At 52.3% G+C, this 12,543-nt stretch overlaps 1 protein-coding gene across 1 annotated transcript in view; it reads right to left on the bottom strand.

Moving 5' to 3' along the window:
- The window catches only part of Sh3rf3 (SH3 domain containing ring finger 3), a gene marked incomplete at its 5' end in the record, with an annotated part of 178,915 nt that overhangs the window by 34,797 nt on the left and 131,575 nt on the right, over positions 1–12,543 (bottom strand). The window contains one exon of the mRNA XM_033761492.1: positions 6,864–7,223. Within this exon, the coding sequence (XP_033617383.1) occupies positions 6,864–7,223 (360 nt within the window). The remainder of the gene's footprint in view (positions 1–6,863; positions 7,224–12,543) is intronic.

Raw genomic sequence — 12,543 nt, 5'->3', positions numbered from 1 at the left:
TTCCATCACGGAAAAACCCTCCCTCCTTCCTGATCAACAAGAGAGATGGCAGTGAGACCAGCAACAGGGACACAGCCCTGTCTCCAAGGCAACTACTGTAGGCTCCCTTCCCATCCCCATCTCCAGGACCTCCTTCCTTCCTGTCCTCATCTCCAGGACCTCTCTCCCTTCTGAACCTAGCCTCGAGGCCCTCCTTCTTTCCATCCCTGTATCCAGGACCTCCCTTCCCTGGTGACCTGTGAGAAGACCCCACATTGTCTAAAGTCTACTGGGAGAGCTCCAGCTTCAGAGGCAGCTACCTGGCTTCTCCTTTCTGCTCTGTCAGCAACAGAGAAGTTAGAGTTTGGGTTCTGAGGGCTGTGGCTCATGTGTGGGGAGGATGGTGGTGCTGCTCATCTTACAAGAAGAATAACCAAACTGTGAGTGAGTGCCAATCCCACACAGCCCAGGTTTTGCTACTTGGGCTTCTCTCTGATCCAGAGAGATACAGAGACAGAGGAGAACAATCTGCTAGACGTAGCAGCATAAATAATAGACCCAGCAAGATGGAAACACAGACAGGGACTTCACTGTGGCACCATTTATAATGGTAAAAACCTGAACAGCTAAAGCATCCAGATGTCCCAGGGTGGAAGCTTGCAGGCCGGGAGCAGCTCAGGATAGGGGGGCGGGCGGGCAGGCGGGCTGTGGGAATGAAAGGAGAATCAGGGACGTGTTTTGAAGAGTGACTGCCTTCCTGAAAGTGCCTGTGTTTTTCTGTGGCAAGTCTGGAGACACACATCAGTGACAGCACTGGTTCTTTGGGAGTTAAGATTTGGGACAATTTTTTTTTTTTAATCTATGTGTTCTGGGCTGGGGATTTAGCTCAGTGGTTCTGCAGCCTGCCTCCCAAGTGCAAGGTCCAGAGTTCAATCCCCAGTGCCAAACAAAACAAAACAAAACAACCCAAAATAAAACAAAACAAATACATCTATGTGTTTAAGTTGATGGAGCATCCTGTCTTCCTGGCTCTACCTGTGCCATCTCTGTGGGTGACTGGAAGCCATGGGGGGTGAAGCTGTAGCAACCATGGGTGCCATGAGTTCAACACGACAAACATGAGTTCCACAGACTCGTGTCACATGTACCTCTGAAGCAGGATAGGAGGGGGTCAGACTCATCCACGTGACACCAGGGTGTCTGGTGTCTTTGGCTTTGACTTCAGCCTGGCTTTCTGCCCAGGCTCAGCAGCTCTACTCTGTTTAGGATCCTAATGGCTTCATTTACACCATTCTGGGCCTGAAGGATTAGTGAGGACTTGGCAGGGGAAGAGTCAGGCAAAGATAAAATGAGAAAGGAGAAAGGGCCTCGGCTGCTTTGGAACAAAAACAATTGGCCTCAGCCCTGCAACAGGTGGGTCCTGGCTCCAGAATCACCGGTCGAAACCTTGCCTCCAGCTTCACAGCCAAGAGCAGCCCTGCTCACTGTGGCACTGTGCCCACCAGCCCCTGCACGGGAAAGGTCTTTAGCTGTGATATGGCCATATTCTGCTTAAATGGCTCCCTGAGGGATACTGCTGGGCTGCTCAGGCAGCCCAAGACAAACAGCTGGCACCTCAGGAGAGGATACAGTGCCAGAGTCTGCTCGAGAACAACCATCCAGCAGTCCTTCTGAAGCAGTATGTAAAAGCTTGGCTAGGAGTCTCTCGTAGGTGCCCAACACAGGCAGGGCTGGCAAGGCATCCTCCAGGGGGACAGCATAGCACACAAGGAACACTGATGCTACACCATCCCCAGCCCCAGGGCTCCAGGGGCAGCAGAACTCAGCTGCCCCAAAGTCCCCTGGCACCCATACCCCTTCCCGCAATGGGACAGTGGCTCAGCAGATAAATTCCAGGCTGCCCATCAGTAAGGATAGGGCTGTCCTTCTTGATGGTGCCTGGGTGGATTCCAGCTCCTGCTCCTGATTCCCCACCCAAACCCAAATCCTCTGGTCCTACTGATGCCAGAGACCCCTAAGCAGCCTCAGTCTGGAGGCCATGTCGTTGTGGTGCTGGGGATCAGTGAAAGGGAAAGGGGTGTGGCTGGCAGGCAGCAAAGGGGCTTTACTGATAAAGATCTTGAAGAAGCATCTTAGTATTTCAATTTTTAATATGTGCCCAGAAAGCACTTCCATTGCCCAAAGGAGTGCATGACTCACATGTCTTATTCATTGCTCGTGACCACTCCAGTATGCAAGTAAAAATCCAACCCTCTCAGACTTGCTTCCCAGAGGAAACTTCCAAATGAGGCATTTAGGGCTTCACTCCCCTTAGCTCTGTAAAAAAATGACAATAATTTATGTGCCAGAGGCCAGGGCAGGGCAGAGGCCCATGAAGCTCCATATCTACTCACAGCTTAAGACAGAGATGATCTCAACATTCTCTTCTGAGCACTCCAGGTTAGCTCAGGGACCTGAGGTGTAAACACCAAGGTCTGGATCATACACAGCCCATGTCTCCAGCCTGCGTGTCTCATGAATAAAGTTTTATTGACAGCTGTCCTCCTTGTTTATATAGTCTTTGTCCTTGGCTGTAATGACAGGAGAGGGCAGGGCCCACAGGCCATAGGCTCTGAAACCTTCAGCACTGAGGTCTGTCACGGGAGGGTAGCTGCTCTTTCTCCCTACCTTACTGGGCCACGAGTTTAGACCACAAGGCACACATGTAGCCAATGGTGTAATGAGGAGTCCCCCAATGTTACTAAGGAGAATAAGGAGGTAGAAGGGGCTGGGGGAAGATAGCACCCTCAAAACTCTAGTTGAGGGAGTGAAAACCCCAGAACATCATAGCAGGAAGGTGAAGTCTGTGAAGGAAACCACAGGACCTGTCTGGGGCTTTGCAAATTTCCATTTGGAACCAAGTTTTTCTGCCCTGAGAAGAGCCACAAATGTTTGCATCCCCAGGTTCTTCTTTGCCTTCTCTCCCTGGGACAAAGGTTGCTGGGTAGTAGACCACAGAGGTGTTTCCTGTGAGTCCATCAGATAGAGGCATTTCCATCCTTCTGTCCACAGAAGGCACTATCTTCATTGCATGGAGTGACTGGCTGTCCTGCTTCCAGGCAGGAAGTGCACAGGAGGGACCTAGTTCACTGTGGCACCACTCACCCACCCTTCAGAGCCACTCTGCTCCATGAGACTCATAGGTGGGTCATACGGATGGTGATGATGTGGTGAGGGCCTGGATGTGAGAGCACAGGGGGCAGCAGGTCAGGGGGCTCACAAAAGGGGACGCATCAGGATGCAGGATAAGAGGAAGCCCTTCAATCCCACCTCATGCTGTGAGTTGAGCCAGGAGACAGGTACTCTGGAGGAAGCTGACCCACAGCCCTGGGTGCCCTTCCTGAACTGGTATCTTCTGTGTTCCTGTGCAGGTGCATGGCCTTTCCTGCTGCCCACCCTCAGCAGCACAAACTCTGTTCACCTCTTGGCAGTGTGTCCCTGAAGCTGGGTCCCAGGACAAGCCCCTCTGTGTCTCATAGGACACAGCTTTCACTTGGGATCTGCCAGCTCACCTCGTCTTCCTGGCCAGCACGTGCCCAGTCAGAGCTGCAGTGTCTTATCCCATGCCAAGAGGATACCAGGAAGCTTCACTGATGTGCCTGACCTTTGTCCCCTGCCTGTGCCAGCAGACAGCCCAGGGAACAGGACTAGTGGTGCAGGTAAAGAGCTTGGCATTCCACAAGATTCAGGGCATGAGGTCTCTACTCCCAGGCCATGGTGCCCTCTTTTTCCACTTTCAGGCCATGGCTGATCATTACAAAGGCCCAGCTATTTCCAGGTTTTCAGAAAGAAAATCCTCTTGGACCAGATCCTCACAGTCTATTTGCTTTTCATTTGTGTGCCTTTTAACTATATTTGAGAGTGCTTCTCCCATGTGTAAAATAACATACTCCATCATAGATGGCACATTACACTGGCAGTGTCTGGTGTGTCCTGTGTTCATTTTGTGACCGCATGGAGTGGCTACATTATGCTTAGCCTGAACTTCTGGTCCATGATGTTTGCCGGATGATGAGACTGTTAACCATGGATTCCCAAAAAGCGTCCCCATCACTCCATGATGTAGAGCTGCTTGGTCCTCAGCTCAGATAAGCAAAACCTAGACCTTCAGTAGTGAAGCTAGCCAGCCCAGTGTGTTCCTTCCAGTCCACAGCAAAAAGAGTACAGAAGAACAACCCAACTGTGTTACTCAGGAGAAGGGGATGTTTCAGATGGCCAAGGAGTGAGCAGGAGTCCACAGAAGTGTTTCTGCGTGACCCAGGGTGGACAGATGATGAGGCCAAGGGGCAGCAGGAAGACAAGGTCTTGTGAGGGATGAGCAGGTGGCAAGAGGCAGTGGGTCTGTGTGGATGGAACACAGGATCCTGACTGGATGAGTTGGAAAAGTTACAGGTTAAACCTGAGTGACAGGCTCTTGAGCTGACAGGCCTTCAGCAGTGGCAGAGACCAGCTTCCCTGCTCCTGTTTTGTTTGAGTTATTACCACTTGACCTGGGTCTTTAGCTATTGGCCTCAACCGATTGCTATTTTTTTTATTTTCCTATGGTGGCTTTTTCTTCCTTTTCTGTGTCAACATTCACAAAGCCTCAGCCCAAAGCCCTTTTCTGAAGCCCAGAAGGTGAATGTGTCAGGCTGTCTGGGCCATCAATTCTTTGTGGCTTCCTCCTCTCCTCTTCTGCTCTTCCTATCCTCCTTTAAAAGCCCAGCACATGGCCAAGGCAGGGGGCAGGGAAGAACTGGGTTGGCCTCTGACCTACAGCAGCCTGGGCCCCCACAGCTCTCAGAACTCCTAATCAGAGTGGCTCAACAACATGAGGCTGGGACATACGCTGTGGCTTGCCCTTTGCCAGGATGTGACATCCATGCCTGCTCACTTTAGGATGAAGGACTGGAAGAGAGATCCCAGGATCCCAGCCCCACAACCAGCTAATCAAATGCTTGTGGAACACTGTGCTGCACAAATGGAAAACACAAACCTGTCTCTTTCCTGCCCCTGGGATGTTGTGCAGCAGGGGGAGTGTGGAGCCAGGTGAGGGGCCTGCTGTGCCAACAGAGACCTTGGCAGCAGGGGTGGGGGGGCAGGAGGGTGAGGGGAAGAGGAACTTGGGATCCTTCATCTGCCTGTGTAAAGCTCATGTCCCAAGCACAAGGAAAACACAGAAGAGGGGTCCCTGCCCCAGGATGTGGCCCCACCCAGCCAGAAAGCAGCAAAAGAGTAAGCTTTGGGTGCCTCCTTGCAGGCTGCAGGACAATGAGGTGGGCACTGCCCAATGGCCACAGTACTTCCTCTGGCTGAGATGGGAAAGGAGGTCTTCCTCCCTCAGCTAATGAGGGTCCCTGACTGCAATGAGGGTGGCCATGATGCTCCAGGAGCAAGGAGAGCAGGCAAGTGAAGGGCTGCACCCTGCTACAGACAGCTGTCTAACTGTCCACATCAGCACAGGTACCAGAAGGGACTCCAGGGTGTTACCAGGTCTTAGCACCACCATGGTAGCTGTGCAAGGTCTTTGAGGCCTCTACCTCTGCATCCCCAGGAGACTGGGCACAGAGCACACAAGACTGTCCTGGAGAAGTCTGGTCTTTCTGCACACAGCAGGGTATGGGCCAGGCTGTGTCCCCACAGGAATGTGCAACCAGCAGGTGCCCCATGACAGCCAGAGGTGGTCAGCCCAGTTCAGAGGGCCCAGACCAGCTGCACCTCCCCTTCCAGAAGCAGCAGCCCAAGGACAGCTCTCTGGAGAGCATGGGTGCAGCAGCAGATAGCCTGGGGTCACAGCTAGCAAATATTGCAGACACCGAGGCACGACTGCAGACCATGAAGCCAGCCTAGGGTAAGAACCAGTGTGTGTCATGTATGTATGTGCCTGCCAATGAGTAGGTATGCCCATGCATGGATGAGTGCAAGGGTATGTGTACATGTGGATGTGTGTGTGCACCTGTGTGTGTGCACATGAGTATTGGGGTGTTTTTAGGCTAATGTCCACACTGAAAGCAAATTACCATTCTCTAGCTCAGTTATTCTATTTTTCTAGAGAAAACTCTACATAAAGCTAGCTGAGTTAGCCTTTGATAATGTCAGCTCTCTCCCAGCCATTGGTTTTTTCCTTAGTTTGGCCCACAGAAGGGTACCATTGTGCCAGCAGGGGAAGGGCAGTCAGCCATGCCCCAGGGGAAATGCACAGCTCGACTGCAGATGGGCCTCCGGAAGGTACAGCACCCACATGCACTTTTGCACAGGTTTGGCACCCTGAGCTGGGTTTGGGGAGGAGGCTGTGCCCATCAGGCCCTTCCACCTGCCCTGAGGTCTTGCCCAGCAAGGCTCGTCCGCTCCTCTGTGGGCATCAAGCATCCCACCCTTGACCTGGGTCTGCAACTTCAGCCTTTATTTTCCACTGTGTTAGGTTTTTCCAAAACTGCAGGCAATGACTTTGTATATATCCTTGGAACACCTCAGTCTAGTTTCTCAAATCTACAAAGAAACCAGCAGACGTGGAATCAGCATTGGGTCTAGAAACAGAGGGATCTGTGGAAATGGTCATGATAAAAGCACAGAGAGGTGTGGTCAATTCTGGTTTCAAGCTCTGGCCTTTCTTGTGTTAAAGGGATACTTGTGAGGCTTGACATCAGCCCATGGTATGCCTGAGTCAGCAGGGCTCTGCCTAGCATGCCCAGAAGGTAGAGGAGGACCTTGACATCACCGGCAGGTGGAGGGAGGTCAGGCAGGGGAGGAAGTCCATCCTCCTCAGGGCAGCTCCAGATACCTTCATGCTGGTACAGGATTGGGACTACTAGACACAGCCATGGATGACCCTGAGATCCCAGGGACACTGTAGGCTGATACCTTACCTGGGCAGGCACAGAGCAGGGCAGGTGTGTGAGCTCCCCAATCCGGGCTGCAGCACGGGGGTCACTGGAGCTGATGAGCACAGGGGCGCTGATCTCCATGGAGTGCCTGTGGGTGGCTGCCTGTGAAGACTTGTGTGTCACGCTGAGCGCCGTGAAGGAATGGCGTTTCTTGGCGTTCTTCTTGCTGTCCATGCGCCGTTGAAAGGCACTGACAGCCCCCGAGCTGCTTGCTGCAGGGCCAGAGCCTGCACTGGCCACCACACTGGGATTGGAGGGCAAGGGAACAGCACAGCTGGATGCTGCTGCGGCAGCGGGACACAGCTTGTCCATCTCGATGAGCTGCTTGGCAGAGTCATTGAGCTGGGTGAGAAGGGGACAGGGCATCACTAGGTGACTGTCACCAGCCGTGCTCACTCAGCACTCCCTGCCACATTCCCACTTAGGAACCATCAGTGGTCGCACCAGTGGGGTCTTTCTCATTCTGGCTTCCTGTACAAGTGGGCAGGTTCATGGAAGGTTTCCTTGGGAGCTGATGATGGCAGGGCTCACAGAACAGAGGGTTTTCCACGCTGGCCCCTTCCTTGGCCACCACTGTTTTTGACATTTGGGGTGACTTACAGCCCCAAAGAGATGGACCAGGGCCCAAGAGAAAAGGAAGCTTTGGCCAGCCCTGCTGGCTGCACCCACTAGAACAGTAGCCCCACTGTCCCTGTGCCCACTAGGACAGTGCTCCCTCCATAGGCCCTTTCCAAGGCAGGTGGCCTGAGTGAGTTATGCAGTGACGCCCTGAGCCAGGTACCCAGGAATTAACAGCCATTCAGCAATGACTGAGCCAAGATTCTTCCCACACCTCCACCTGTCCCACCAGACAGCCAGTGCTTTCACAATGGAATCAGCCTTTGACAACACCTAGTCTGGGTGGTACAATGGAAAAGGAGAGGGTGCAGACTCCCCTTGATGAACACTCAGCTGGGCCTCTCTGAGCAATGCCACTGTCTGGGTGGCACGGTATGGGTCCCTGGGAACTGGTCCCTGAGGCTGGGTAGCATTTGGCAGGACCCCGGATCATCGGATGGTGAGTCTGGTCACCCTCCAAGAGCAGCTGTGTAATCTGCTTCTCTCTCAGAGGACACTTTCACTCATGATGTCTACTGTAGCCCTTCCCTCAAGTATGTTTGGTTCAGTCTAATGCATACCTGCTAGGGGAATTTGCAGAGATTTACAAGAATAAAGGAGACAGAACTGTTTATCGTGTGCAGGGTAGCCAGGTAGACAATGTGATGCTGGGTCATACCAGGGTTATTGCCACAAGATGAGCTGAACAAATGTACCATACGTAGATGGGTGAGTGTCTGCCAGATCCCTTCCTTCTCCTCAGAAGCTCTGTCCAGAGCTGAGGGAGAGGCTGAGGCACTTCCACCCACCCTTCAGGGTTCAACACAAGTCAAGAAACCCAGAGCCCAGCCACCGCACCTTTGTGGCCTATCTTCACCAGAAAGACCCCACACAGCTTGTCTTCAGGACAGCTACTTGGGGCTGAGGCCCATGGGCTCTCTGGGCTATACTGCAGAGCTCCTGAGCAAGAGTGTGGAGACTTCCAGACCGAGGCTTCCCAGAAACAGCAGAAGGGGGCCCTTGGGATAGGGAGGCCCCTATGTCCAGAAGGAAATGGGGGATGACAGTTCCCCCATTGGGGGGAGTAGAAAGTGAGGGCTGAGTGGGTCCAGATGGGGATTGCAGGTCACCTTGGCACTTCTCCCAGAGAGAGGCAGCACCTTCTTTCTGCTAAACCCACACACTTCCCTGTATGATTCTCTGGGTAAGAAGCAGATTGGTTGTGTCCTGTTTACTCTTCACTCCAGAGACAGCAGGCTGAGTGCCAGCCTCTCCTCCTGCTGTGAGGTCCTTGCTGCAGCAGTTGGGAAGGTCTCATCCCGAAGTCCTCAACATGTGCACACTGTTCCTTCCATACCAACCCAGAGATGGCACCACTCAGCTGGAGGCTAGGCTGCTGGGCAGAGAATGGCAGCCATTCTGTGACAGTTCCTGGGGCAAAACCAGGCCAGGAATGCTCACCTCTTCCCAGCGGGTTCCAGTGATCACACTGCAGAGCTGGCCCTGTGCCTGGTGGCCCCAGTGCCGTCTCCATCAGAAGGCCTCTTGTCAGCCTCGCAAGTCCTCCTCCTCTGCCAGTTGCATGGCTCCTGCATGGGCTGATGATGTTCTCCTCTCCACCTCCAGTCTGTGGAGCCTCAGCCTCCACAGTCCTGTCCACCAGGGTAAAGGTCCACAGCCAGGGACTGGGATGGTCCCTGCATGGTGAATGTGGGCTGAAGGCCTGGTGTGGAGAGGTGGCGAGTGCCCTGGGCCATAAAAGGCCCTGCTGCACCCTCCATGTCCCACAGATCTTCTTTTTTTTAATGGAACTAGAAGACACGTTCATCTTAATAGGAAATGGGGAGAGAGTCCTCTGCAAATGGAAAAGAACCAAGGGATGGAAGGAGGGGGAGGAAAAGGAACAAAGGGGATGAAAAAAGAATGAAGATGTGTTGTGTGCATGTGCTAACTCCCCGTGAGCACTGTGATCATTATGTATTGCAAATGTGGACTAATAAAAATAAAAATTAAAAACTTGCCAACGAAAAGGACTGGTGACCATGACTGGAGGCATGGTCACTTGAAGAATCTCAATGCACCTATTCACTTCCCATGAGAATGTCCCGGACACCACCCTCTTGCTCCATGGGCTCCCTTTGGGGCCAAGACCTGACCTTACACTCCTAGGAACACTGGATCAGATGAGGACAGAGGTCAGCAAGGTAGATGGCATGATCCTGTCAGTGGGATGGTGACAGTGAGATCAGTGACCCTAGCTGCCACCTATGTAGTGTGAACGTGCTCCGGGTTCATGGGGCCTTGCAGGCCTGGTACCATCTCCAGGCTTTCATTTCTTGCACGTTGAACTCTAGATATTGGTAACACAGGCTGAGTATCCCTGATGAGGCCAGGTATTGGAGCCTTAAGAGTCAGTTTCCTGGTTGGTGTGATTTGCCAGTAATGTCTGTGCATATATTCCAAACCCACAAAACTGAACTCTGAAACACTGGCAGCCCAAAGCATTTCAGATAAGAGATGCTTGACCAGTTCCCATACCATCACTCTGAACACACTCTTCTATTCATTCAACAAATGCTCCTGGTGCCCTTGCCATAGGAGCAGTTGCTGCCCTTTGGGGAAGCCCTGCCTAGGAAGACTCAGCCGTTCACAGGGTAAGTGGCCCTAGAAGCTGGGCTGGGAAATGGTAAGGCCCAAGGGCGATGTCTGCCCAATGACCTGGGAAACCCCTGTGTGGCCCACACTACTCAGTACCCACCATTGTGTCTCCCCGCTCTGCCTACAGCCTTGCTCTGTCCCTGGGACCCAGGCAGTGGTCATGCTGCCACTGTGAGCCGAAGACAGAAGTGATTTTAGAAAACAAATGCTCAAAGGAGGCAGATCCTGCACCAGGGACAACACAGGGTGGATTTTGCTGCCTGGGAAATTGCCTAATGGGACAGGCAAGGACCCTGGAGGAGAGGGAGGACAGTTTCCTCTCAGATGCTGGCCACTATGGACTGTCACAGGGTGTCCATGAAAGCTGATGCTGGACAGCAGGAAGTGCAGACCCCACCCCACCTCATCCTGGATTCTGGGCTCTATGGGCTATACCTCACCTTATTGAGGACTCCATCTGTGCTCTCAGTGACACACAGACCTTGGTGGCAGCACATCTGCTGGACAGCACCTTCCTGGGCCTCCGGAGCATCTCTGCAGATGTCTTGTAGCCAGCTGAGCAGTGAGTCCATCTGCAAACCCTGGGCCAGGTCTCCCTCTGGCAGGGTCCAGGAAAGACCACCCTGAAGGATCCCCACTCAGCACTGTCTAGTGGTAAACATCAACAAGCCCCAGGCTTCCGCGCCTACAGGCCACTGGCCAAAACACACACCCTGATGCCCAGCAGGAACTGGCTCCTCCCTCCCTGTCCCCTTCAGCCTTTTCCCTTCCTGCCCCAAATTTCCCTCAGCTCAGGACCAAGCCACAGGGAGGAAGACCCCAGGAGTCTTAGCTCTTTGTTGAACTAAGAACATACCAAAACCTCGCTCATTGCTAAGAAATCCCCCAAGAGGGTGTTGTGACAAAATTACATGCAGGTTTCTTAGCAAAGGGCAGAGCACAGAGGCCCTTCTGCCCCACTGCCCGAGAACCTGGTGAAGGGCTCTCTTTGTAGATGCTTGAACCCTTCTCTCGGGTGACCCTTCCCTCCGGCCTTGGCATACACACTGCTGGCCACCTCAGAGACAGGACTGGAGACACTGTCACAGCCCTTTTGCCCTGGATGTCATAGGTCACAGGCAAATGAGGAACAAGGACAGTAAAGAAGAAAAGAAGTAGAGGAAGTGCATGTTTGCCAGGAGATCCAGAGCCAGGCCATCCCTGTGCGAAATGCTGCGGGAGTGCCTCCAATAGGTACAAATGTCTTCTAGCACACATTAGGGTATTTATGTTATACTCGTGTAATTTATTAAATAGATACATGAATTTAAATGTATGTAGCAAACCAGAATATATACTTACCTTATAAGAAATACACAAAATAGAAATTTGAATTAATGAGTTTAAAATATTCAGCACTTTAGGAGTCTGAGAAGGAAGATCTCAAGTTTGAGCCCACACTGGGCAACTAGGTAACTTAGCAAGACCTTGTCTTAAAATATAATATAAAATAGGGCTGGGGATGAGGCTCACTGTGAAGGCTCCAGGTTAATCCCCAGTACCAGTAAAAACACTGTGAACAGTAAATCTGAGTGGAGCTCTCAGTTTTCTCTGCACCTTGGGGATCTCCAGCAAAGCTATGGCTCTTAAACTGAGACCATTGGGTCCTGAGCAGCACTTTTTAAAAAAATGCAAAGGAAAATAAGAAAATACCAGACTTGGGATATATCCCAGATGGTGAGCAGTTTCAGGAAATGTTGGCTTTGTTTCCTACATACACGTGTGTGCCTTCGGTCAAGACCTAACACGTGTCATCATGAGTCACAATCCTGAACACTGAAAGCCACTGTCGGGGAGAAGGGGGTGCTACCCCACTGGAAGTGACCAGTCCTCTTCCTGTCTGTGCAGGGTGTGGATCGCAGACACCTCCAGAATTAGGGACCTGGTCACCTGTCCTCCTACAGCTTAGGCCCAGCTATAGAGGGCCGCATAGCAACCTAGGAGAGCACAGGGCCGTGAGGCATGGATGGGGTCAGGAAGCCCACTCCACAGGCCTGTGTGGTCCTGAGGCCTGGGTCACAGAGCACTAGGTCACTGAGTTGTGCTGCTGCTGTGGGCTGGACACCACCTAGTTCAGCACAATGTAACTTCACAGTGATCTTTTGCTTGAGAGAAGCCACAGTGACCAGAACAACACATCTGCGCCTGCCCCATCTTCCCCATCTCTGATGCTTGGACAAAACTTCCACAACACAGCTGATCACTGGAGTAGTGAGACTTAGAGCCAAGTTCATTCTCTGAAAAAACACGTGTTTTATAGAAGGATAAAGAGCTTAGTACTGAAACATATGCAGTACTAAATAAAGACCACTCAACAGGAGGAAGCAAGGAACTTTTGATGAGGATGGAGTAATATAAGTGAGCATAT

The sequence above is a fragment of the Fukomys damarensis genome, unplaced genomic scaffold (genome assembly GCF_012274545.1).
Source record: "Fukomys damarensis isolate Sample0158 unplaced genomic scaffold, DMR_v1.0_HiC HiC_scaffold_9, whole genome shotgun sequence".
NCBI classification, from domain to species: Eukaryota; Metazoa; Chordata; class Mammalia; order Rodentia; family Bathyergidae; genus Fukomys; species Fukomys damarensis.
This window is presented reverse-complemented; position numbering and strand designations above follow the sequence as displayed.